Genomic DNA, 27,089 nt, shown 5'->3' on the forward strand with positions numbered 1-27,089 from the left:
CCCAGCAGCCTAACAGCCCCCCGCATGGCAGTGGCAGACACACAGGGACACACCCCCCCGCTTCGCTCGAGCACAGAAAACATTCATTAAGCATTTTAGAGGACAAGGGCACAAAGAAAAACACTCATTAGAAGCAGAAATAGTTTCCAAATGAGCCATACAGAAGCTGCTGGAAAGTCTGGCCTGAAATGGGGGCCTGTTCTCTTTGGGCTTATTGGGAGAAGGGCCCCACAGGATGGAATGTGGGGGCCCGGGATGGGGATGCAGAGGGCAGCAGGGAGGCCCTGAGCCTGAGCACTAGAAAATCCCAAGCAGGAGAGGACGGAGGGTGAGGCCCCTGGGGTCTGGCTCACCCGTGGAGCAGCCCAGCGGCAGGACTGGCCACACCCCCTCCCGCCCCCAGCAAGCCTCAGGGCCAAGGTGGCTGCAGTGACAACCACACTTGGGTCCTGGGAGGCAGAGGCAAGGGTGCCATCGCTGACTGGCTGGGTGACCCTGGGTCTGGCCCTGTCCCCTCTGGGCTTCAGCGTCTATCTAGGAAATGCAGCAGCTGAGTTTTGTGGAGCCTAAGGGCCCTGCCAGCTGTGACACATGGAGGCCCCGACGTGCAGATGATGTGACGGAGGAGTACGTGTGCCAGCCAGTGGTGGTGGCTTCTCAAGTCCCAGGACAGATCCCCCGAAGGCCCTGACCCAGCTGGGCAGATGGCTTCATGGGGTGCACACTGGTCATGACAATGCCCTTATGCACTTGGGGCTTCAGTCCCCTCCACTCCCGGGAAAGGCTCTGGTTCCTCACTTGTCTCCCTGCTCACATCCTAATAAAACATTTAGTAGCAACAGAGGGGGGCAGGGTCACTCCCTCCCCTGAAAATCAGGTCACTAGGGAACTTTTAAGTGCTGTGTCAGTTCCGGTCCCCCTCCTCTCCCTGATCCTCCGCTTCTGGAAGGGGTGCTGACCTCCTCCCCCAGGTCTGACACCCTCTCTCCCTCCCTGTCCTGGGGCGGCAGGCCCTCTGAGCAGAGCTGAGGCCTTCAGGGCAGGCCGGCCCCTCCCTGTCCGGCTGAGGCTCTGTGCTGGGAGAGACAGAGGGGCGCAGCTCCCCCCCCACCCCCACCCCAGGGACCTTACAGTCTGGGCGCTTGGGAAAACCAGGCCTGCGCGGGCAGAGGTTCCTGCTGTGCTAAGTGGCCTTGGGGCGAGTGGCATCAGTTTGGGACCCCAGTGGCCACCACGGCCGGCCACGCTCTGCAGTGGGTGGGGGCGGTGGGGCCACTGCTGGAGTGAACTCTCCTTTATCCAGAAGCCCTCCTTTCCTCCCTGCCCCTTTCCTTTCAGCAAGGCTCCCCTTGTCCCCCAGCCCCTGGCACCTCTCTGCTGTAAGGGGCATGGCTGACAGCCACTGGGGACTTCCAGGGACCACCAGGCTGGCTTCCCCGGGGAGCCAGTGGTGACTGGTGGCCGTGGGAGCTGCCTCCTTCCTCGGCTCTTGCCTCAGTCACCACCCTGACACCTTCTCTCCCACCCAATCCTTTTTCCTGATAATTGGTGTCAGAGACAGACCTGGGCCAATTTCCATCTGGGCCGGTGTCTCATGGCTTCTTTCCTATTTAATATCAGAGAAATTAAGCCTGGCCACACCGTCGTTATCCTGGTGTTGTAATTAGCACCGGAACAAATTGCCCTGAGCGGTGCCGGCTGCCGCGGTGGCTCTCGGGCTCGTGCGGGACGTGCACCGCGCTAATTGCTTTGGCCTTGGCTCCTTAACCTGCTCCTGCCCAGCACACACTGGGGAGTGGGAACCCCTGCCCCTGCATGCGTCCCCCCCATCACCTGCTCACGGAAACAAGGGTGATGCTCCAGGACGCAGTGCATAGCGGGTGGAGGGAAGACTGTGGGGCTGGGAGGAGAAGATAAAGGGGCCCAGATCTGCCCTTAAGAAACCAGTTCCTGTGACACTGGACCTTTTGGGGGGGGGGGGGAGAACGGGCTCCCCCGCCAGCTAGAAGTGACCACCCCAGGCAGACACGAATCACTCCACATATGTTTCCGGCCCACCGTGGCCAGGACAGAAGCTCAGGGGTGGGGAGGGCTGGGACAGTGGAGCCCTCCCACTTCTCGCCTGGAACAAGGCAGGAGGAGCCAAATCTGAGTGAGCAGAATCCAGTCTGGGAGGCTGATAAGCTCACCCCCCCCCCCCCCCCCCCCCGCCATGGCTGCCCGATGGTGTCTGAGTCTAGGAAAGTAAACTTAGTGGAATCAAAGAGCCACAAGCATGTGATGGGACAAGAGGAGACAGGCGATGGCGTGGGTGCAGGAGCGCCTGGCTGGCAGGAAGCCGACTTCCGGGGCGCTGCTCCAACAGGCCAGTGGTCAGGCCTGGAATCGGGAGAGCGTGCTCAAGAGGCGTTTGGATGGGGCATGAAACTGAAAAGGAAAAAAGCCAAAACAGGCCTCGGGGCCTTCAGAGGCCAGGGAGGAGTTCACAGGGCCACAGGCTGCTCAAGGTGAAAATACCTCTCAGCAGCCAGAGCGTGACCCTGGGGCACAAGGACATGGCCCCCGCTGTACCAGATCCCTGCTCTCGAGGTGGGGGTCCCACACTCCACTCCTCCGCCAGGTGGAAAAGAAAACCTTTTGCGTTAACAAGACAAGAAGTATCATCCCATGACCACGCTGGAGGCCCCTTTCACAAGGAAGCAGGGCCGAGCAGTTAGAAACCCCCACTGCCACCAGCCCAGCCTCCCAGGGAGAGGAACCCGAAAAATGACAACAGGGCAAGATGTCAGGGAAGCCGTGTCTTTGCAAATCAGCACATCCTTGGACAGTCTCAGGCGTCATCTGCTAATGAACTTGCTGAACCGCAGACAATTATTTCTGGAACTGAGGGAGAAGGGCAAGGAGGCAGGGGCTGGGCAGAGCCGACAGACCGAGAGCCTTGTCCGGGCAGAGCCTCGGCGTCCACACCAAGATGGCTCTGGGCCCCGCAGATGCTTTCCAGGGCACCTTCCCTGGGACCAGTGGCCCCTCTGCGCTCTGGCACGTGAGGCCTCAGCTCTGTGAATACACACCATGGTGTCAGGGGCTTGCTTCCTAATCTGCCAGAGCCCTCCTGACCGTACTCCCCAAGCCAGGGAGCTCCTCCGGCCGCCGGGGCCAGGGGAGGGCTCACTTGAACTGCTGTGGATGCAGATGGTTAGAACCACAGTGGGAAAGGTCAGAGACAGCAATGCCTGGGCCCACAGAGAGTGGCTGCCGATGCGGGGACAAGCTTTGCAAAGGACCAGGTCGAGCCTCACTGATGGGTCCCTCGGACCCTCCCACTCACACGGCGGCACCCTCTGCCGGGCAGGGTGACCGCCACTGACCGCCAACAGGCAAGAGGCTGGGCGGCCGCGGCCCCGAGCCAGGCCTGACTCCGTGAGGCTGTGCACGGGCACCATGGACACAGAGCTGGGAGCCAGGTCACCCTCGTGGAGCGAGGGTGGCCGGGGGCTCCTCCGCCCCTTTCTCCGTCCCCCTGCATGGCAGACATCACAGATCGATTCCTGGGCTCCTTCCCGCTGAGCCGTGGGCCCCCAGCTCTCCCAACAACCCTTCTGATCAATCCGGCTGCCGCTGGCATGCCTCTGAGAGCCGATTTTCCACGAGTGCCAACGACTGACTAACCCACAAGAGAATATGAACGCACAGCTGTCGGCCAACGGGCGTTCTGCAGTCGGGCAGATGCTCAGCCTTCTTTCCGTCCTCATCAAGAGGAAACCGAGCCACCCTGGAAGCACCCGGTGGGGCTTTACTCTCATGGGGCGGAAGGACGGCCCCCCCCACCCCCCACCCCAGGCCTGTCCCCTTCCTGGCATCGCACAGCACACCAGGCCGGCCACACACCTGGCCTCAGCACCACACGCCAATGCCCCTAGGAGCTCTGGCCGGGGCACCCCCGCCCGAAGCCGCCGCACGCCGGACCCCACGCCCACGCAGCTCCCTCCACAGACCTTCCGCAGCACCGGAGACGGAAGAAGAATCCAGTCCCAGCCACCTACCTGAAGGAGCCAGTAGCACCTCCGGTGGAAGGTGGGGATGATGGAGGAATGGACATAGCAGCCGTACAAGCACTAGGGAGAGAGGAAAAACGAGAATTCAGTTGGAAAGAGGGAAGGAAGGGAGAGAGAGAGAGACGGCGCAACAGAGAAGGAGCGAGAAAGGGCCGCGGACGCCACCTGCACCCTGGGAGGCTGAGGGCCGGTGCCCGTGCGCCTGGCTCCGGGGCCGGGACCGAGGTCCGGGTCGGAATCTAAGAAGCACAGTGGGCAAGGCAGCAGGCAAACCTGGGCGGACAGCTGGGTGCTTTCCCTTTTAGGGGCCATGGAGGCACATGAGAACCCAGAAGAGCTGGGGACCTGGGAATGCACATTCGTGTGCGTTTTGCCCATAATTGTAGGGGCTGGGGGTTACCCTGAAGTTCATTCACAGAGCCTAGGTTAAGACCCCTTGGTGTACGGGGAGGGGCTGAACATGTGTGGGATTGATTCAGACACACACACACACACACACAGTCTCCAGACCTTTCCTGGTCAAGGGTATCACACCGGGTGAGCGGGGCAGCCCTGGATGGCAGGACCTCTGAGGCTGGGGGTGGCACTTCCTAGGACTGACCTCCAGAAACCGAGAGGCCCCTCGTGCATACCCCACTTGCTGGCTTCTATTTAGTCTGTTCAATCACATTTGTGTTTGTTCTAAGGTTAAGCCTGCATCTTTCGCAGACGGATTTGGTTTGGGGGGCGGACAGTGAGGAGGGACGTTAGGACCCGGAGACAGGGGACAGTCAGGGCCAGCAGTGGGGACGGGCTTGCAGGCGGAGGGGGAGAGCAGGGCCTGGTGAGGAGGACAGTCCTCTAGGGTCCTCTCAAAACCCAATTATGCGAGTCTCGGGGTGGCCAGGGTTTTGCCTTCAAACCAGAACTCTCTCCTTCCCTCTCCTGCCGTGTTTCCCTGGCTTCCCAAACACCAGCTCCACAATCGGTGGGGCAGAAAGAGAAGGCAGGGCACCAGAGCCTTGCAGGCCGGGGATGGGCAAGGTCCTCCCTGGGCTCCTCGTTGCTCATCCGAGCCACAGCCATAGCCACCCCCCGCCCCCCCACTGCCCCTCACACCACACTGCAGTGACAACTGGCCAGCAGCTCTCTCTGCATTTAAAGCTTACACCAGGTATTTTTTAATATACCCCCAAAAGACCAAGTGCGATTCGGTTCTACCAGGAATCCATTTGAGCCCTGTCTGATTAGCAGAGTTGAAAGAGAAATCAGTTTGGACTACGGGACTCTGGCTGTAAGAAAATCAGATTTCCAATACGTTAGAACTTCTACAGATTGCTGTCAGCTGGGACCAAACCCTGTATAAACCAACCAAACAAAGCGGAAATTAATTTAAACGATTCCCTTGCAATTCTTGCCCCCGAAACGTATTTATTATTAAGAAGGCAATATACTTTCCTGACTCTTCTGTTTTTTAATACGCCGTGTTTCTTTTTTCACTGTTATTTTTGATAACTCACTCCTTCTTGCCGAGAGAGGCGCCTGTTTGGACATTTCCTGTGAGCTCTCATTTGCCACGAACGAGCAGCCCACCCTGCGACTTTTATCAGTTCTTTTCCTTTGGAGTTTGCATATTCTCGTGGGAAGTTTCATTACTTTGGCTCACGTAATGAGCCAAATGGAGAGAGACATAAATTGTTGAGAGAAGAACTCTCTCCTGTCTCTTTGAAATAAAAGGCCACGCATCCGCTTTTTCTCACTGTTTATTCCTCTTGAGGGTTTGCAGACTTCCCCCCTTCACCTGTCTCCTTCTCCTTCCACTGCTTTCTCTCGAACTTGAAAAGAATGTGGTTGATTTGCACCTCCATTCCCCGCCCCCCCTCAAGTTCACTGCTGATCTGTGTGGGCCGGGCTGCAGCATCTTTGAACTACACACGAGGACTCCCTGGGACTCCAACACCTACTGTGTGTCCCTTCTGAGAGTCCACAGGAAGTGGAAAGCACGCTCCCCCCGCTCTCCCCTGAGCCTCCCCAGCACCCGTGGGCAACCTCACCTGCCCAGAAGTGCCCAGAACCATCCAATGAGCAGGATGATGTTAAAAAGAAAAATTGCCGTTTCTACATCAAGGCTCATGCATTTTAATCAGAGGAACCCTCGGGGCCTCACTCAGAACCTAGTTACTCTATTTTTAGATATTACCCTAACCACCCTGGTGATCTGATGTCTCTGGTCTCCACAGATGAGAGGCATCATCGATGAAGGCTGGAGAGAGGGACAGCGGACCCCTGACGAGAGCGAACCATGTCAAGTAGCATCGAGGGAGGAAGGGAAGCCCCCTCTAGAACCCCAAGGACTCAAGGAGCCCAAGGGCATGCCCCCCTCCCCGTGTTGCCTTGCCCAGCACGCTGGGTCCCTCCCATGGCTCACTGCCCATCTGTTCTCCCGGGACTGGAAGCTCCAGGGTGAGGCAGGGAGCCTCAGACCCTCTGAATGACGGTGGCCAACAAGTGTCCCACCGGTCTCCACAGCCCAGTACAGGGTACAGGACCTGAAGGCAATAAATGGTTCATTTTTGCTTGTGGTATTCCAAAGGCTCAGGACTTTAAAACTACATACTAGAAAACCATCTTGGAAAATGGCTCCACATTGAATGCTTAAAGCGCTCAGCTTCAGTTTCAGGGAAATCTGACTCATGTTGAGTAGCTGGTTTACTGTCCCTGTGGGGGAAGAGGCTTCCCGGAATCCACCCTTGGTGAGCTGGAGTCAGCAAAGAGGGGCTTCTGGAGAGACGGGTCCTGCTTGGGGTATGCGAACTGCTAGGAGGGTCCTTGTCCTTCTAGGCTGTGACATGGGCACCTTCCTCCTCCTGTCTCCTGGGTGGCTGTGAGGGTCAAGAGCTGATGCCCAGGACAGTCCCAGAGGACAGTGGGAGAGGGCATTGGAGGGACTGCGTGGCTGAGGGAAGAGTGGGGGAGGGGGCGGATCATCATCCCAGAAGCAGGAAAAGCAGGTGGGGACAGGAGGTGAGGCAGAGGCTGGCTTGAGGAACCATAGGACCCTGGATGCAAGGCCAAGCATGACGAGGGTCCAGGTGGGGGAGACAAAGTGGGTCAGGTGACAACAAGCCATGGGGGCCACAGCCAGGAGCTTGACTTTGCCCTCAGATGTCATGACCAGGTCTGCCTTTCAGAAGCTCACCGCGGCACAGTGTGGCCAGGGAAGACAGCCAAGGGAGGTGAGGGCACTGGGGCCAGCCCTGTGAGTCGGGAGCCGCCCTGGCACTGGATGGTGGCAGCCGTGCAGGTGTGGAGAAGTGGCCACGCTCGCCAGGTGCGAGGACGACGCCCGTGCACCTGTGCAGACAAGCGTGGGGAGACAAGGGGTCCCAGGCACCGGGACAGAAAACCCTGGGGGTGCAGCAGCCTGCTGGGGGAGAGGCTGGTTTCAGATTTCTACCTGGCGAGTTCAAGGAGTTTGGAAGACAAGCGAGTAGAGACACAGAATACACAGAATGGTACTCAGTCTGGGCTGGAAACCGCAATCTGGGCACAGGGATGGTGTGGGAAGGAAACAGAGATGCCCGGGAGTGAGTGTCCCCTCAGGCTGGCTTTTGCAACACGCAGCCCAGCCTGCAGGCGGATGGAGCAGGGGAGGCGTGAACCTGATGAGGCTCAGCATGTGACCGGCCTGCCTTGCCTCGTGCTCCACGCCCTGGTCCTCTCCCCTTCCGTTCACAGGGCACCCCCAGCCAGCCCACAGCCCCGGTGCCACCCTCTCTTCCCAGGTGCCTTTGTCGCCACGTCATCACCTGGCAGCTCTTGGCCCACTTCTAGCCCATATGACAACTGGGGATTAACTGCACGTTATCGGACGAGGCAGTGTATCAAATCCATTCTTTCACTAATCAAAAAAGCAATCAAGTCTGTCGGTGGCGATCTGTGTTTTACAAACTCCTGGTGCTTTTTGATCAGGCTTGGGGCTCCCCTGGGGGCTCCGTGGGTTGAGTTTTTCGTCTAGGAGCCATGATGCGGTTGGGGGGAGAGTCGTCTTCCAGAGCTGGTGGACGCAGCTGTGTGCGTGTGCACGTAAGCGTGAGGTGCACGTGCACACGCGTGTGGGGGTGTGTGGGGGAAAGCGTGCCGTGAGTCCCTGGTTGATGTGTGTGTACAAAGAAGGAAAAAGAGAAAGCAACTAGCTATTTATAGGAAATTCGGGAGAACCTCACCCCTAGCTGGAAGCAACTTTCAAAATCGTTATATTTGCGGAATTAAGGCCTGACAGCTTCCTGTGAACATGACAGCTGAGCAGGGAAGGAGTTTTTCTTAAATACTCAAAATTGCTTATATGACACTATGGGGCTTTTCTCCCCCTTCTTAAATAAAAAGGAAAGATAAATTTACAGGGAAACCAGTAGTAAACGGGAGATGCCTTCAAGTCAAGATAAACTCTTCCTACAAAGAGAGGGCACCTTGGCTGCAAATCTCCTCCAGTGGATTTCTCCCCACAGACTCAGCCGCCGGGGGAGGGAGGTCCCCCACCTGCCAGACCGTCTGCCAAGGCTCAACACCCGATGGCTTCAGTGGATGAAAGAGGGGGACATCTCTGTGTGATGAGCCAAGTTTACTGGTTGTGATATTGGGACGTCACCAGGTGCCTCTCCTTTCTGTCCAGCCCTCGATGGCTTCTGTGACCAGCTGATTCTCCACCTCTCTCTCCGCCTCTCCCTCCCTCCCTCCCTCGTCTCTTTCCCCCTCTTCCTCCCTTCCTCCCTCCTTCCCTGCCTCTGTGTCCCTTCCCCACTTTCCTTCCCTTCCCTGCCCCCCACCAAAAGCCCAACCCTCTGTTTTCCCCTTTCAGCTAGGGCTACAGAACACGGCCGGCTCACTATCCCCAGGCAGGCCTTGTGGCTCCTGTTTCTACAATTCCCCTCGTGGGGTCCCACTCATCCCGAGTCCAAACCCCACTCATCCCGAGTCCATCCAGGGCCTCCCTCTCCCAGGAAGCCCTTCCTGACCCGGCCGGTGGAAGCGGTCCCCGGAAAGGGCCTCCCAGGGTCAAGGGCAGCCACGAGGGTGTGGATTCTGTCTCAGGCATGCTATTCACCACCACCATCATGTAGGCTTCGCACATCTACACTCCTGCCTCCTGTCTCACAGGGGCTGGCACTTTCTGTAGAGGGCCAGAGAGTAAATATTCTCAGCCTGCGGGTCAGACGGTCACTGTTACAACTGCTCAACCCTGACTTTATAGGGCAGAAGTAGCTTTGGACCATAGGTAAACAAATGGGTGTGGCCATGTCCCAACAAAACCTCATTCGTGGATTTTGTCGCTTGAATTGGGCAGAATTTCACGTGTCATGAACATTCTTCTTCTATTGATTTTTTTCCCCCAACCAACCATTAAAAAATGTAAACACCATCTGAGCTCAGCTTGTACAAAACTAGGTGGTGGGCCACATCCAGCCTGTGGGCATAGTTTGCCCACAGTCCCGGCTAATCGAGTGTCTCCCCTGTGCTTGGTGCCACAGGTGACCCAGGGGATGGGGAAGAGGCCGGAGTCCTCTCCATTATCCCGGAAGAGGGTGGTATGATGCCCTCTCTGCAGATGTGGGAGCTGGGGCTCAGAGACAGTAGTGTCTAACCCAAGGTCACAGGGACGCGTTAAAGCTGGAACCTGAGCTCTGGGAATTCACCCCCAGCTTATGGGCACAAGTCTCATCAGATGGGCAAGAACGTGAATTGTATTGTCCTTTGTAAAATTCCCCACGGTGCTTTCCACAGAGCAGGTGCTCAGGAAACTGTGCTTGACTTCCACGTGATGCGAGTATCTAAGCAGGCCAAAGCAGGAGCAGCACAGGCCTACACGCGTGGGAGCAACAGTTTGCTCATTTAACAGATGCGCGTGACACAGGACAGTATCGAACAGATCACAGCTTCCATCCTGTCCATGGAAGCTTTCACAGGGCTCTGATGTCTTTCCAATTGGACTTAATTCCGGGTGTTTGTTTTCTGGGCCTGAGTACGTTGCACGTCACCCTCGATGCCTCTCATGAGATTAGCCAACACTCGGGCCCGGTACTTGGACCAGAGGGCTTCTTGGCATGTGGTAGGTACTCAATGAACACATGGCTTCCTCTACCGGTCAGGCACCTTATTTATTAACCGAGCAGCATTCAGTGATGTAAGGTACAGAAAGCTAAAAGCAGCCAGTGTGGTATTGGGGATGTATGGGTGCTTTGGCCCTTTCCTTTAGAGGAACAAAACACCTCTACGGCCTCGGCTGCCAGTGAGATCGCTTCTCTGGAGCAAACATTTCATTCTGTTTCCTGGGGCCACCTCCCACAACCTGCAAAGCCAAGGTTTGCTGTTGACCTTCATCTCTGGGAAAGTGTGAGCCCGGCCTCTTACTCCACGGATTGCTGGAAAGTGCATTGCCCAGGCCTCTCCGGAGTGGCGGTTTCCAACATGGCAGCTACCAGCCACGTGTGGCTGTTCAAATTCAAATTTAGTAGAATGAAATAAAATCGAAACTTCGGTTCCCCAGTCTACTAGCCTCACTTCCAGCGTTCAACAGCTGGTAGTTGGTGGCTCCTGGGTTTGATGGGATGGAACATTCCATCGTCACAGAAAGCTCCAATTGGACACTGTGGCTCTAGATGACGAGAGTGGACACCCAGGGTAGAGATGTTTGGCTGAGACTCTTGGAGCCTAAAACCCCAATAGCTGGGATTTGGGGGAACCAGGGTTTGGAGCAAGACAGAACACGGAGGTTGGACTTTTGGACGTTGGCTCCACTCTGGGAAGCTGGTATGCCTGCAGGTTGGTACGTGTCATTCCACATCTTGAATCAGTCAGCCAGTGTCTCCCAGAGCCCCCTGTGCTGTGACAGAAAGCCCGCCCCCTGCCTGTCCCCACGCCCAAAGCCTTCTCCAATGCAGGGACGATACCTGCTCTGTCCTCAGACTAGGGTGTTTATGGCACATCTCCGCTTAGAACCCTGAGAGCTGGGTTAGGCCTCTGGCGGCGGCCCCTGTGCTCTCCCTGTGGCCCGGCCTCACCACCCTCCCATCGGGAAAGTGACCGTCCGCACAGCAGTAATCAGAGTGAAAGTAGATTTTTAGGGGCCTAGTTTCTCTCACACACTTGAATCTGATGTTTACATGACAAAGATGAATAGTTTAAAAAATGCGTTCTGGTGTAAAGGAGACAGAAGACAAGGAGATAATAGAAGGGAAGGGAGAATCCACCCAGAAGATGACAATGTAATCCTGCCCTGAAGTGATGAAGGGGTAAGGGGCCACTTGTTCAGAAGATCCTGGGCAGGGGCAGGTGAGAGGCACTTCCCCTAGTGGATGGAGCGACAGCCACCCCCTCTGAAAAAGGGCACCTGGGGCCGGGCTGGGCCCTGGCTCTGTCGTAAACAAGCTCTCACTGTTGTCGACTCTGTGCCTGTCCCTAGCCCCAGTCCTCTGTGACCCCCCAGTCTCCCCTGTGGGAGAAAGAGACAAGCAAACCAACAAAACCAGATCGAAACAGGGCTGATGCTAATTGCAAGGGAGGCCGGGGGAGGGAAGAGTCTTTGCCATGCTGAAGAGGAAGTGACATTTGTGATGAGGAGCAGCGGGACAGGGGACAACAGGTGGAAAAGATCAGGTCAGGTGGACGAGAGAAGTTTCTAGGCAGAAGGATGGGCATGGGCAAGGGTGTCACCTTCTTCCCAGCTTTCCCATCTGAATCCTCTGCAAGGGACCACAGAGGATTGGTCCTGATGTTGGGTGGCCGAGTCTGTGAACCCACAGAACGTTCTGCTGAACCCCCATGAGACCAGTGATGAGCGGTCGGCGGACGGCCTTGCATGGAAGCAAAGGCCCTGTGGTTCTTATGGCTCTGCCCTGCGGCACTGGTCCAGACCCTGCTTATTGAAGCAGGTTTCCTGGAAGGACTGGGGGGCTCTGGGGATTTGAGGAACAAGTGCAGGTGCAGAATCAGAACTTTGGATCTGATCCCCCCAGCTTTCCCTCCCAGCCGCTGTCTCCGCCTCTCGCTGCCGTATGTCTTCCTGGTGCTTTCTTCTCTCCCGTGAGAGCCCCATCCTTCCAGGGTGACCCCAGAGGCACCAAAGTGTCTCAACTGCCTGAGCTGTGAGCCGGCCCTGGGACTCCTGGGGGGGCAGGAAGACACCTGGGCAGACAGAGCTGCAGGGCTTGCGGAAGGGGGTAAACACGGTTCCTTTGCCGCCAAAGCTTTGACATCCTGGGAGAAGCAGGTGGTCTCCAAGGAGCAAGTGAAGGGAAAACCCACAAGCACCTTCCAGATCTCCCCAGACCAGCAGCTGCTGCCGCATGGTACACAGACTGATGCTCCCTGGGGCCCCCCGGAAGCCGGAGCACATCCCCAGAGGCACTAGAGGGTCTCGCGTAGGGGCACTGGTGGGGTGACGTGGACTTTCTCTTGTCTCTAGCTCTACATTGCCCCGCACAGAGACATCCTGGGGAAGGCTGAGGCTGGACAGGCTAGCAGTTTGTCCAAGGCCACCTGGGCTAGGAAGAGGCAGAGGGGAACTCAGACCCACCCCGTCTGACCCTGTCCAGCGGGCCAGCTCCTGGCAGCATCACTCAGGCGTCCAGGCCAGTGGCTGAGGGTCAGGCTTTCTGCAGGGCCTGCCTGCGGCAAAGACAAAGGGGTGAAGTCCCAGGCTGCTCCCAGGACCGTCCTCACTGAAGGATTTGGTTCGTATTAATCTAAGATTAGACCAAATGATTCAATTCGCATGCTGCCTGCAAAAGCACTGGGCCTCAGAACTTGTTAAATAGTGAATTGCTTTAAAATTAGTTTGAGCTAAATGGATTGCAGTCTGATCTGGCCTCTGGGTTGGGTGACAGGAGAGATCTGGAATATTAGATCATCATTGACCGGGTCTCCATCCTGGCCTGTCTCCTAAGACAATCAGCAAAGGCATCTCCCAACGCAGCCCAGGCTTGCCACAGTGGGGGACTGAGGCTAGAGGGCAAGGGGGCTGGCCTGTGCCTGTATTTTCTTGGGGGGGCCTCTCTGGGCTGGGGTGGGCAGGCTCCCAAAGATTCATTCTCCAGAACCTCAAGGAACTCGCCCTCCCTGAGACTGGCTACCTCCAGGCCTGGCATCCTGGTGGCCTGCTTTTCCAGGACATTAAAATAACTGGTCTTTCTGCCAATTAATTGGGTGTCTCCCCTGTGCTTGGTGCCACAGGTGACCCAGGAGATGGGGAAGAGACTGGGGTCCTCTCCTTTATCCTGGAAGAGGGTGGTATGATGCCCTCTCTCAGATGTGGGAGCTGGGGCTCAGAGAGAGTAGTGTCTAACCCAAGGTCACAGGGACGTGTTAAAGCTGGAACCTGAGCTCTGGGAATTCACCCCCAGCTTATGGGCAGAAGCTGTGGTGCACACACCAAAGGGACACTGGGGACCAGGTGGCCTAGCTTGGCTGTGGAGGTCAGGTCCCCAGAGCCGGAGGAATTGAGGGGCAGAGAGAAAGGGATGGGGCAGCAAACTATGGAAGGCTGGCAGCTCTCTGCCCTGTCCCCACAGACCAGCGGTGTGCAAGGGACAGAGCCAGAATGGGGCAGAGCCCGGCAGGCCTAGGACACATGTGCGGCCCACCCCACTGCCCTGCAGACAGTCCTGTGCACCCCCAGACCCTGGGGACCGGCATCGGCAGGAGCTTGGGGGAGGGGGTGCACAGGGGTAGCGGCACCTTGGGCAAGCAGAGAGAGCCAAAGAGACTCTCCAGGAGGGGTTTCTGGTGTCCCTGGGAGGCCTTCAGTGCCTCTGGGTCTGGATGAGGAGTGGAGAGAAGCGCTAAGAGGTGCTATGGGTGGGTCAAGAGAGGGGGCCTCATGCTGGAGGCTCCCCAACATCTCCATAGAAAATTCTAGACCATCTTTATAGCACATGGGCCCTTTAGGTCTCTGGAAAAAGGACCCGAAGGGGAACTAAAGGGCAGAGATCAGGGGACAGCATGAGCAACGAGATGCCTCTCACCGCCAGCCTTTTCCAGGGACCAGGGAGGTGACGTCCTGCCCCAGGGCCACTGTAGAACATCAGGCCCTGCCAGGTATGGCCTCGCGCTGGCACCCCTGTGCCCCCCCCGCCTCTGCTCACCTGGGCCAGGCCCCCCCCCCTCCCCGCCAAGGGACAGCGTCTCCAGGACAGCACATCCGAGCAGAGCTGCCGCAGCCTAACCATGACATGAGTGAGGACAGCAATAAAGATTAAATGAATTTCTAGATAAAAAGGCATAAAAATCCCTGGAGCTTCAGTTTTATTGTTTTTGGGGGTTTCCAGGATTAATAAATTAGTAGGTATAAAATGGAGCAACAGCTAAAAATTGATAATGAGGTAAATTTAGATTTAGGGAAGGAGGGGATCCGAGCCCGGGCTCTCCCGCAGAGCAGGCGGGGCAGGAGTGGGGGCCGTGGGCTTAACTCTGCAGTCATCCTGCTTGGCCTGAGGGCCCTGTTCTGGGCTCCTGCCAGGGGTCCAGTCCAGGCACCTGGTGGCCCATACCTGCCCGCCTTCCCACCCTTGCCACCCTCAGCCAGGTGGGTGTGGGCTCCTGCCCATCCTCCATGCTTGCCAAACAGCTGCAGAAGCCAGGCCTCCGGGGGGCATTTCCACGGCTCGGAAATCCCTTGGGGCACTTGGTCCCCCAGGGCCCTCGGAGGGGGTCCATCCCACCCTGCCCCTCCTCGCCGGTGTGCTGGGCGGGGAAACTATCCTCTCTCCTTCTGTCTCTCCCTCCCTCCGTCTCTCTATCTCTGTCCCTCTATGTACATACCCACGTCCCCTGACTCAGCTCTCTCCCCACACTCGCATTCTTGTTCTTTGAGCCTATTGCAACATATCTGGGCTGTTTCTATCTCAAATACTTCCTAAAAGTACTGGACACAAATAATAAATAAGTAAAGTGAAATTTCCTTTCTCTCATCAAAGTGTATTGCTGAGACCTGTTTCTTAGTGCCCTGCCAAGGGGCTGGAACTGATCTAGAAAGTGGCTTCTGCTGGTCATGGCCTCCCCTCCTCCCCTCCTCCCCTCCTTCCACCAACAGCCGCTCAGCCCTCTGCTGTGTACCAGACAGCCCTGTCCTATGGACTCTGAGGGGGAAAGTGGACTCCCACGAGTAGCTCTTGCTCTGGTGCTCCCCTTGCCAGGTGGCCTGTTGATGCTGACACGTCTTAGCAACGCTTTGCACATTTTAGCCAAAGTGACTGCTAGTGGGGAACATGGAGTCTCTATAGAAGGCCAGTGGCTGTGTCTTTTGGCGCTGAGGGTTTTCGGTGTATGTTCCAGGTAGCTGGCCCTTGTCTTTACTCATGACCCACCCTTGGTCCCTGTTCCCAGAAGGTACAGGGGCTTGGTAGATGTGGAAACACTGGGACTCGGGCTCCTAAAGTCCCCAGAGGCCATTGTAGGCGGCACGGAAGGCAGAGGGCTGCCCAGAAAGGAGCCCCTGCTCTGACGCCTGCCCTGCTCGGTACGCTTGGGGCCCGAGGGCCCGGCATTTCTGCTGTAATTATTGCTCTGTTTCAGGGCCTGCTGGAGCCCAGCTCTCAGCGCCGCCCCTCCCGGGCATCTGTGACACCACCCAGGTACCCACGGTGCTCTGCAAGGCACACACACAGCTTCGTGTAGCAAGGGAGTCCGCGAAAGGAATTCTCGCTTCAAACAGGCAACGGGGTTTTGTTTATTAAGAAGGCGGAGGGAAATGCCAGGACCCGAGTCTGTGGCCGTGTTAATGTGAGGCTGGGCTCCCTGCCAAGACATTAAGTGGAATCGAATTCCTGAAACCAGCTTTAATCAGCAGATTTTTAAGGTTAGAATTACTCTCTCCTCTCGAAGCCTTGCCAAGGTTAATTTGGGCCTGAGCATGCAGAATTAATGGGCTGGACAGAGGGAATCGGCCTTTTCCTGATTTTTTCTCAAGTTCACAAAAACATCACCACGAAGAGAGAGGGCAGCAGGGAAGAGCCCTCCGGTGAAGGGAGCGTCCCCGGCAGCAGGCGATCGATCTGGGGGCCTGTGTCAGAAACACACCCAAACGGGATCATGCCGCTGGCCGGCTCCGGCCACAGAGAGATGCCGGTGGGTGGCAAGTCTGGCTGTCTTGGGAACCTCAGGAAGTACTGAGCCGCACCCCTTCCCCTAGAAACAAATGTGCTGGAAACACGTGGGGACGTCCCACCCTCACCAGACCCTGCTCTCGGTGCCTCCAAGTGCCTGAGCACATCGGACGCCCCCGTGAGCCTGCTGACACTTAGGGACATGAACCGAAGTCACTCAGGGCCCTGAGCTTCGATGTCTTACGTCTTCATCTGTAGAATGGAAATAGCGATGATAGTAACAGGAGTGAGGCTTGAACAGTAATGGCCACCCAAGGAGGTACCAGGAGTTTGCAGGAGGAAGGGCTGGCACTCGGAGGTCTCCATGACCTTGAATGAGAGGCCTCCCTTCCTTTGAATATAGGCCGTGAGGGATGCTGGCCCCGTGGGAGAGCAGGGGGAGGCGAGAATGTCCCCAAGGAGCCAGGCTCTCAGACAGAGCGTTTGTGTCCAGGCCCGGGCACCTCTGGAGGAGAACTGAGTTGGGGGGCAGAGCCCCTCCCTGCCCTTCCTGATCTGCCCCTGAGGCCAGCATGTGGGCACTGGATCCAGGCCTGAGCTGGAAACTCACGGGCACTTTAAAGCACTAAGGACTGGGAAGGTCGTGTATGCGGGGGAGCTTGGTCTCCTTGAACCTCAACGTCCTTATTAGCAGAGGGCGGGGAGCTGATGCCCTAGACCTTGCAGGTTTGTTAGATCGAAGGAAGATGAAATGCCCACATGTTTTCTATGACCAGAGCACAGGCCGTCTTCCATTAACACGTGCTTCCTCAGTTTCCCCAGATACACCCTGCTCCCAGCATAGGACGATGGTGCTCCCCACCCTCCAGTGAGGACACTCCTTCTCTACCACGGATCCCGTCCCCAGGGCTGGGGTGCGAGCTCTCTGCCCCACTCCCTCTCCTGCTCGCACTCCCTCTCCTGCTCCCCAACACATGCAGTGCCCCCTCCAACCTCCCTCCCCTGAATGGTGGGGGCCTCTGCTTCCTCAGAGCTTGGAAGCCTATTCAAAAATCTCTTTTGAATCTTTGGAGAAGCTGTTGGCCCATCCCTCCGAAAGTTAAACACAGAATTACCATATGACCTAGCAACTCCCAAAGAATGAAAAACAGCCCCTCAAAGCGGCTCGCACACCCGCACGCGCTCAGCTCTTCACAAAAGACAGAAGCAGCCCACACGGCCGTCAACGGCCGGATGGGTAAACAGAATGAGCCACAGCCACACAATGGGACATTGTTGGGCCAGAAGAAGGAATGAGACACGACACACACTCCAACGTGTGTGAACCTTGAAAACACTCCACGGAGTGAAAGAAGCCGGACCCGAAAGGCCACGTATTGTGTGATTCCTGTATATGAAACGTCCAGAGTAAGCAAATGCACAGAGTCAGAAAGCAGATTTACTCAGGGCGGGGGCGGGGGCGGGGGGAAGGGAGGAGCTGTGTACTAGAACAGGGTTTCTTTTGTGGGGGACGGAAAGGTTTTGGAAGGAGATAAAGGTGATGGTTGCACAACCTTGTGAATGTTCCAGAAACCGCTGAATTGCTCGCTTTAAAAGGGTTAATTTTATGTTCTGTGAACTTCACCTCAACTAAAAACAAACAAAACAAAACTGTGGCCCAGGCAAACCAGGGACAGGGGTCCCGCTGCCCCCAGTCCCTGGAGAAGCTACCTCAACTCCAGGAACTCGAAAGGACCCAGGAGACAGACGCCCATCTACAAGCCCACCTATTCAGCTGAGGTACACCTGCTGAGCACCTGTCATGCGGTAGGCCCTTTCGAGATGCTGGCACTTTGATAGGGAACCAGACAAAGCTGACCCTGGCCTCGGGGGCTCACATCTCAGGGCAGGGCTGACCCACCCTTCTTGCCGGGCTTCCCGCCTAGTGCACCTGCTGTCTAGATCTCAGCCCTTAAGGAGGAGCTGCCCTGACTCTTGGCAACCCCGCTCCGTGCACTTTTCTGAGGGTCTTGTCTTCTCAGTGAGCCTGTCCACTCCCCATGGGCATGGGCTTGACCCTTTCCCTCTGCTGACATCCCCCCTCAACCCCAGGTCTGCACAAGGCCCAGCCCAGAGGAGGTATTTGGGAATGGCATGGTGTTGGGACCCAGCAGAAGAAGGCGGGATTGCCAAGGGCAGCGGGCCGAAGGGCCATCTGAGTGGGCTGGCAATGACTTGTGCTGTTAGAGCTTCGTGGGCAGAGGCTCTGCCCACACTCAATGGTCTACCCCAGGCCTTGCAAGGAGCCTACACTGAGGAGGAAGAAAGGAAAGAGGGCCTCCCTCCCCATTGAAAAGCTTCTCAAGGAGGTTTGGACCCATGTTCCTCTGTGTCTCCCCTGGCACTGAACGTTCTGGAAAAGCTAGTTGGGCCAAAGGAGGAAAGTTAGCACAGGAGAGACGGAGCCTGAGTTTCCAGTTTACTGGGCTCTGTATCCCCAGAGCAGGCAGGAAGGGAGGCCCTGTGCAGGGCGGGGACCAGAGCCTGAGCCGCTCACTGCCATCTAGACAACTGTAGCCGCTCTGCATGCTGAGATCTGAAGTTCCGGAAACCCACTTTCCAAAACCCACCCCCATAGGTCCTGAGACATGCCATCTGCAAAGGAGATCATAACACAAATGGCTCTCAACTGGGGAAGGGGCTGGTTCCACACTAACAGGGCCAGGTGGGGGGGGGGGCCCAGGTGGGGGAGGCAGGTGAGGGGGACAAGGTGGGGGGCGGTCTCCCCGGACCAGGAGCTTGAGCACAGTGAGAGTGCAGGGCGCAGTCTCGGGGCTCAGCAAGGTGTACTTAAGTCAAGCAGCGGACCCTACATCCATTAAAGCAGTGCCCTGCCTGGGCCTCTGTAATTACACCCGCTTCTCCCCCGTGAGCGTGTTCCCCAGCCTCCCTGGGGAAATAACAGATTGTCCTGCAGCCGCCAGGAGATGTGCCTCCCCGGGGGTGGAGGCGGTGGGCTGGATTCTTAATGCCAAGAGGCAGGCACCCTCCACTTAGCTGCTTTCCCGGGCCCCGGCGGAAGGGCTCTCACCCTCAGCCCCGCATTCTATCCGCCTGGCGGTAGATCCGCAGGTTCTGGAAAGAGAGAATGCAGTCTTTTGAAGTGTGCAATGACATGCCGGCTGCATGTGGTACAAATTTCCTGGGTGTATAAAATGGGAAAGAAACAGGTTTTCTGTCGCCTGCAACTATTCGGCAGCCTTAAAATACGAGTCGTCGGGATCCAATACGCTGCTAACCTGCAAGAGGCGGTATTGGATCTTGCAGGCGGCGTGGCAAAGTGGCAGCTCACGGCCCCGGGCGCCCGTGGAAAATTCGGTCCCACCCGTCTCGGGGTCTGCATCTGTGCCGCTTACGAGGCCAGTGCGCGCCGCGGTTCCATGCCTCCCGCCCTTGCACCTGCTCACTAGAGGTGGGCCGCGGCCTTGAGGGCCCTGCTTTGCCCCTGGCCGCGGCTGCTAACAGAGACCTCCTGTGTGACGCCACACGTCCCATGTCTGCAGGAAGCTCGGCTACCTGGGTCGCCTCCCCGGGCTTTTCCGTGCGTCTGGCCAAAGTTGTCTACGGACGTGTGGCCGCACCCTGGCTGCTTGGCACGCATCCTCCTTCTGTCCTCAGGACCTCACCCTTTGTCCCACCTCCCCACACAGGACACTGAGCCGTCAGGGTAATGTGATGGCAGGGTCAGAACTCGAACCCAGACCCACTGTTCCGTTGAGCCAAGGCTTTCTCGCTGGGATGCTGCTTTGAGAAGAGAGAGGAGCCAGCATTTACGTTGGCCTGTCTTCTAGGAGAAGACGCTGAGGCCGTGGCCATGAAGGTGGGTTCAGGACCTCAGACTGGGGGGGTGGGGGGAGGGGGTGGCCACGCCTGTCCTCGGGGGCCTCATCTCAGGAAAATGCCAGGGGGTCCCTGCGCCCTACCCTGGGGACAGCTGTGGGTTAGGAAACCCCGGACCCACCCTGCAGAGGGGTCCAGGCCGGCGTCCCACCGGCTCAGCAGCTCTGTGGCCCGTCCAGGGCATGCCCCATACTCCCGGGGTCGGCCTCTGCTGTCTTCATTAAAGATGTGTCAGCCGGCCACCTTTCCTTCCTACTCAGCAGTGGCTCCTAGCCGCTCTGAGCCTCTGGCTCACTCTCCCTGCCACCTCTCACCCCAAAGTGCCCAGACAGGCCATGTTGGGATCACTACTCACAGGAGATTACTGATCATTGTGGGAAATGTTCCACTTCTCCACCTTGGAACGCCCTTCTATCTTTGTGTGCAAAATAGCCTGAGCCTCTGCGGCAGACCAAATGGGGTGGGGAGGTGCCCGTCCAACGGGACAGCAGACTCTCTCCTGGCACACAGTCCTCCCTCCAAGAACATTCCAGATGCACTGAAGTGTGGGGTTTCACACCCTCCTGTCTGCCAACCCAGGGAGCTAGCGCTGACAGTCATCGGAACTCTGCCCAGGAGAGCCCTCGCCCCCATGCCCATGCCGGCTCCTGGTGGGGGGAGCCCCTCAATACTTGTGGCCTCCTCCCCACCCCGGGACCTGCCCAGGGAAGGAGGATGGAGGTGGGGGAGGCTGTGGCACCGGACTTTCTGCTCTGCCAACACCCAGGACTGGCACGAGGGGGGCAAGGAGAGCTGGTGGCAGAGGTGGGGGTCTGCTCACCTACCGGCGACAGTGATCCGGGCAATTGGCGGGCTGGTCACCTCATTGCCCCTCGAGTGTGGGAAGGCAGCCGAGGGGGCCCGGAGAGGGCAGGGCTGGGAAGGGGCTACAGGAGGCCGGGGAGCCTGGGTGCAGAAGGAGGCCCAGGGTGGGCCTCGAGGGAGGAGGCTGTCTTGTGGCTGGATGCGGGAGGGGCTCTGTGGCGATGAGGTTGGGGCCCCAGTGGGGGAGGTCCGGAATGGGGCAGCAGATGGATGGAGGCCACCAGCTCTGAGGCCTTCGGGGAAGGTGCCACGTGGGAACCGCGAGCTGGCCCCGTGGTTGCTCGTGGCCGGGGCTCAGCAGTCCCCAGCCGCCGCACCCACGCCCGTGCGAAACTGGCCCCGTACTACGCCTGGCTTGACTTCCCCTCCCTCCAGCCAGCACCCAGCAGGTATTTACTGCCTTTCCTGAGAGCGGAGTTCTCAACGGGGGGTGGTTTTGCACCCAGAAGACACTGCGCGGCGTCGGGGGCCATTTCACACGGGCGTGGCCGCTGCGGTGGAGGCCGGGCGGTGTACCTGCAGTGTCAGAAACGGTGATCCAGTCAACAACACTGAGGGGGGGGAGCGCGGCTGTAGGGCCTCTGCCGACTGAACCCCTACACCTGGGAGGCTGCAGTGGGGGGCCCTCTACCGGTGCTGCCCGCAGACGGCTGGTCATACCGGTCTTCGGTAGACCAGATGCCCACACAAGGAAGGGCAGAGCCACGCGCACGGTCTGGGGAGGGGGGGACCCTGGAGAAACACCCCTCACCCGGCCCTAGCGGGGAGGCAGCCCTGGAGGGGAGCCCCGCCAGCGGGCTCAGGTCTCAGCGGCACCTCCGCAGCCCCGAGGCTCTCCTCCGTCCTGCCCTCCCGGCCTCCCCCCCCTGAGCGGGATTCCCCGCGCCCGTGGGAACCCAGCCGCAGACAGATTCTCACCCTCTCTGAGCCTGTCAGGCTGTGCAGCTTTTGTGATCAAATATTGTTATATTTACCTAAGGATCGGTTAGGAAGCAATTTTTGAGATGATGAATATTTAATGCAATATTTAAATATTTAATAGGAACTTTTTCAAACCCGACTTAATAATCCATGTCGTAGGGAGAGGGAAATGGGGGTTGTGTTTTAACATTTTCACTTCCTCTAGTACTCTCCGTGTTTGCTGGACTTTTTTTTTTTTTTTTAATTTTTAATTTTTTTTTTTTTTTCACAGCAGAGTTTTAATTATACTCAATATTCCGGAGAGAAATTCTTTTCTCATTAAAACTTAACTCTTGCCGACAGCAAGGTGAGCGGGTGGGTGGGAGACGCATCGAGCTGGAAACTGTTTGGAGCTGAAAGGGATCATCTGCACACCAGCCTCAGTCCCTCATTTTCTAGGAAATGGAAATGAAGAAAGTCAGGTCGCTCCTAGGTGGGGCCGGGCGTCGGCAGCCCGGGTCCATCCATGACACCATCTGGACTCCTGAATGCCCAAGTCGAGGTCCAGCCTCCACCCAGTGGGACTCACATCAGGTGACACTTCCAAGCCTGGGTCCTGTCACCTCCGGCCATTACTAATTGCAGCAAATTGAGATTTTCACCACTTAGGAGGTGACCACAGATCTTCTCAGAAGAAAAATTCCAACCAAGCACCTAGACTCTACTAACGTGAGGGTAGATGTGATGAAGGTGGAGCCCCTGATGGAGGTCAAGTCCTTGTCCTGCCCCCGGATTCCTCCGGCATCAGGTAGCCTGGGCCTTCCAGTTCTGAGGTCAACAGAGTCCTTCCAGCTTGTGAGGGGTCTTGAGACGACCCCCGGGGGAGACTCGCCCGGGTCCAGGGTCACCCCGGGAAGGCACTTCTGCTGTGGCTGGGCGCTGACACCTTGCAGGACCCCCAGCCCCGCTTCCCAGCTCCTTGCGGGCCACCCTGCTGACCATCTGTTTAGACTCTGCTCAAACCACGGCTCCCGTGGGCTCGCCGCTCTTTCCAACTCTGCCACCACCTCCTTTCTGTGAGATTTTCTGCAATCTCTCCTCCTCCCCCTTCCCAGCACTCCGGATCTCCCACACGGGAGACCCCTGCCTCTCCCCTCTGCTCCTCAGTCCTTCCTTGGTCTCATCCGTCGACACCTCCCTCCGTGCCCCATCTGTTCAGGCCACCTGCATCTGAGCGAATTCTGAGTCTCCCTCCCAACCTGCCTGGACACACCTCCTCCTGGAAGCCATCGAGGTAACCACTCCTTCCTTGGTGCTACAGAGGTGGCTGGAGGATGCTTTCATTGGAGCACATTTCACGAAGCATCAGAGGCTGCTTCTAGCCCGCCCCCCCCCGCCCCCCGCCAGCCTGCAAACTGTATGCGGGGTGGGTTCCTGTCACACTCACTTCTGTATTCTCAGCACCTGGCATCGTTTCTGGCAGACAGTAGGCGCTCGTTTGTTTGTGGAATGAATCCCTGAGCGTGCCACACACTTTCAGACCTCTCTCTGTCTTTCATCTGCCGTGCTTTGTTTTTGAAGTGTTGGGGAAAGCCCTGTTTCCAGGCTCCGTGAACTTGCATTTGTCCCTCAGGGTGCCGTGCGAACACTCACTGCTCCTCTGATCCAGGCTCTGACTCTCCCCGGCAGCGCTGGGTGGTCCTTCCTCTGCTTCCCAGCCCCCTCCCTCCCCCGGTGGGCACACCTCAATGGCAGAAACGGCGCCCTCCGTAGCTTGCCTTCCCCCGCCAGCCTGGTGCCCTGGGAGGAGGGAAGCAGCACGTAGGCTTGGGCTGCACAAAGAAAGTCCGTCATGGAAGATGGACGGGAGACCACCCTGCCGTCTCCCCCTTGTATTCTGAGACCCGTTAAGGCCTGTGCCAGCCCTAAGTTATACTGTCGAAGCCACTGTGGCAGGAGAGGCCCAGGCTGAGCTGACAGACGTCTACGCACCTCACGGTGCCAGGCACACAGTGGGTCTTCAAAAGCTACTTGAGATGTTCTTGGGTTCCAGGGCAAAGGTTATCCTCGGCAGAGGTGCTTGCACACGGCCCCGAGGCCACACTCCAGAGGCGGGACATGAGAGATGAAGGGCTGACATCTTTAAGACGGTAACTCTTTTAATAAGGAGTCTTTAATTATTTAGCGAAACAGTGGAAGGGGCCAATTCAGCCAAGAGTGATAGTTTTCATCTCACTGAGCACCAGTGGGTTTCCTACAAGCGAGGGAGTTCGGCTTCTCCCGTCTCCCCACCCCCTCAAAGTCTTGCAGATTCTTCCCAGGGGCCCCAGGGAGGGCTCACAGGGCTTGCTGGTTGATCGCAGTGCGTGAGCCCAGCAGCCTGAGAATGACCTTTCCGGGTCCTTGTGTCGGGGCAGAGGAGCAGGTGAGGCCGGGCCTCCTGGGGCCTGAGGAGCCGGGGCCCCTGCAGAGGCTGCCTGGAGACTCTGACCGGGACGTCAGGAGGTAAAAACAGACAGAAAAGGGTGCCAGGACTAGAGGGGCCGTGGCACTTGGCCTGTGTCCACCCGTCTGCCTCGAACCCCCATTTGCACTTCTTCTCCCACTTCCTACATCTCTGACGAATCCCAGCCCTGGCATCCGCCCATCCTAGAAAGTCCCCTTCCCCTGTCCTGGGCTTCCCTCTGTGGGACCCTAACCTCAGTGCATCGCGATTATCTCTTCACTGGCCCACCTCCCCTGTCCTACTCAATGTTCCTGGAAGGCAAGAACGGGTTCCCAGCGCCTCAGCGGGGCCATACCCCAAGCAGGAGCTCAGTAAATGTCATTGTGCTGACGTGGTCCGGGCCCTGATACCCAGAAGTTGCTGATGTGCATGTCAGGGCTGGGCGGTTCTCTACCCTGCCTGCTCTCCCTGGCACGGCCACCACCGTCTCTGTGATGCTTCCAAGGCCACCCCGACTCAGCATCTGTGAACTCCACGCGCATACGCTGATGTGGCAGGCCCCCCGCATGTTCTGATGACGCGCTGGGGACCAGAACCGCCGTGGTCCCTGCGTCCTGGTGCCGACTGATGGCGTGAGCCGGGCCACAGGCGTCAAGCACATATGAGGGGTGGGTCAAATCTGAGACTGGGTCACCACCAAGAGGCCTCAACGCTCGGGGTGGGAGCGCTGTCCCTGGGCTTTGACCTCTTGGGAAAGCCACATACTTGAGCTGGGAACTGAAGTTCCATTAGCATCAGTGTGGCCATGAGTCAGGGACAGTGTCCCCGGGGGGCAGGAACCACACGTGGGTAGACCAGGGGACGTGTGGGTCCACGAGGTCAACCGAGAACGTGGCACCTGGGGAGTCCAGGGTGGTGGCTGGCCGCTCCCTTCTGCACCTTGGTGGGGAGACCCCGCCGCCTCCCCCAAGCCCCTCACAAAGCCTCCACCTGGGGGGTACTGATGCCTAAAACCCGAATCCTCAACACGGCCCGAAGCTCTGGGTACTGGTTGCCCGTGATCTGCCTTACCCATGGCTGCCGCCCTCCTGGCTTGCTGTGCGTCTGCCCCTCCCCCCCCCCCCCCCCCCCCCCGCCCCGGGCCCTGGACGGCGCCCCTCTGGGCCTACCCCTTCCTGTTGCCAGGGCCCCCTCTCACACCCTTCTCTCCCCGGGGAACGGTTCTGTGGCCTCTCCCCACGCCCCACCTCTTCACACCGCAGCCCTAGGCCCTGCTCAGAGCTCAGCCCTGTTGCTCCTTCCTCAAGGTGGTCGCTGTGCCCCGAGAGAGGTCAGGCTCCCCCGTTACTACCCACCCTCCCGACCCTGTGCTCCTCCGTGGCCCTCGCCACCACCGGAATGGAGCCGTGGAGCGGGGTCCGTGTGTCATATCTGTTCTCTGCAGGAATGCCAGCCCTAAGAGGGGCGGGGACCACGTTCATCCTTTTCCTTGTAAATCTCTAAATGGCGGCACGGTAGGGGCATCCAGTCGGCGCTCAATCAATATTCGTGGTATGCGTAAACAGCGCCTCACTGCTACCGCCTCATCTAATCCTAACGACGCCCTGAGGAGGGTACATGTCACCTGCATCTCACCAGCGGGGGGACAGAGGCTCAAGAGAGAGTAAGAACCTCAGCCGAGTCACACGGCAACTGAGCCGTGGAGGCGGGATCTGAACCCGGCCTGGTCTGACTCCAAAACCCATGTTCTCAACTGGTGTGCAAGGCTGTGGGGTCTGCTCCGGGCCGAGCCGCGTCCCTCCAGCAGCCCTGTCACCGCGTCCCTGAACACAGTCTGGCCATTGGTATGCAAACCTGCACCCTCCCCTCCCCGGCCGCCCGCTCATCTATGCATCTTTCTTTATTAAAATGGGGATACTTTAATCTCGGTCTAATTTTGTCTTTAGGGAAGCTCTGTCCCCGGGCTGCCTGCAGCTCGAGCCCTCAGGAAGCAGGCGCCTGCTTGTGATTCAGGCCGTCGCCTCCATCTGTCAACACGTTCGTCTCCTGTATCTGCCGTCTCTTATTTATAATCCCGCTCAGATTAATGAATGACAGTACTTCTCATCACAGGAAATTTGATTAATCAATTTAAGTGCTTAATCACCACAGCCTTGTTGAGCGCTGAGCATAAGGGATCTCGCTTTGATGTAGATGAATTCCAGAAAGAAATGAGAGTGGAAACCAACCAGTCAGCACTACTCCCCGGAAACGCGAGGGATGAGGGCCGTGCTGGGAAAGTCCTGGGGGGTCCCCGGAAGCCGGCGGCGGGGGCTCTTGAGAGAGGGCTGCTGGCTGGCGCAGTCATGGAGCGGTCCTCTGAAACTTCCGGAATCAAGGCCTCCTGGCCCCGGTTCTGCACAGAGGCCAGGGCTACTCCGATGAGAGCAGGCGGGCTCAGGTGGAGCCCGCCTTGGCCCAGGAGCAGGGAGAAGCAGGGGTGACCGGCCGCCGCGCCTCAGCCAGGGGGGGTCCCGCCAGCCACACCGTAGCACCCCAGGGACTTAACGCCTGATTCCCGAATGAGGCAAGCAAGGGCTCGGAGCCGTTTGCCGCTGGCTGCCCAGCTCAGCCCCATCTGGAGGCCTCGCTTCAGGTGCTGACTCCTGTCCCTTCCTCTCAGCCCGTCCCAACTCTGTCATCTTTTGAGGCTCAGCTCGGGACCCTGTCTTCCAGAGAGCCGATACTAACTACGTCTTTCCTTTCCCAAGCTCCTATGGCCCCTGCCTGCAGCCCGCCCCACACCAGCGGCCATTGCACTATGGTCTGTGTTTTCCCCTCAGTCCCTTCCTCCTCCAGAGAGGGGCTCTCGGGGCGGGTGGCGGGGGA

The 27,089-nt window shown here is 58.0% G+C and overlaps 1 protein-coding gene across 9 annotated transcripts in view; it reads right to left on the reverse strand.

Annotated features, from left to right (window-relative positions):
* The window catches only part of CAMTA1 (calmodulin binding transcription activator 1), an 827,492-nt gene that overhangs the window by 242,890 nt on the left and 557,513 nt on the right, over positions 1 to 27,089 (reverse strand). For 8 of the 9 annotated variants that reach the window (XM_058719234.1, XM_058719241.1, XM_058719240.1 and 5 more), the window contains exon 6: positions 4,044 to 4,115. The exons of the other annotated variant lie outside the window; for it this stretch is intronic. In XM_058719234.1, the coding sequence (XP_058575217.1) occupies positions 4,044 to 4,115 (72 nt within the window). The remainder of the gene's footprint in view (positions 1 to 4,043; positions 4,116 to 27,089) is intronic. 9 annotated transcript variants of the gene reach the window in all.

Source organism: Neofelis nebulosa, chromosome 2 (genome assembly GCF_028018385.1).
Source record: "Neofelis nebulosa isolate mNeoNeb1 chromosome 2, mNeoNeb1.pri, whole genome shotgun sequence".
NCBI classification, from domain to species: domain Eukaryota; kingdom Metazoa; phylum Chordata; class Mammalia; order Carnivora; family Felidae; genus Neofelis; species Neofelis nebulosa.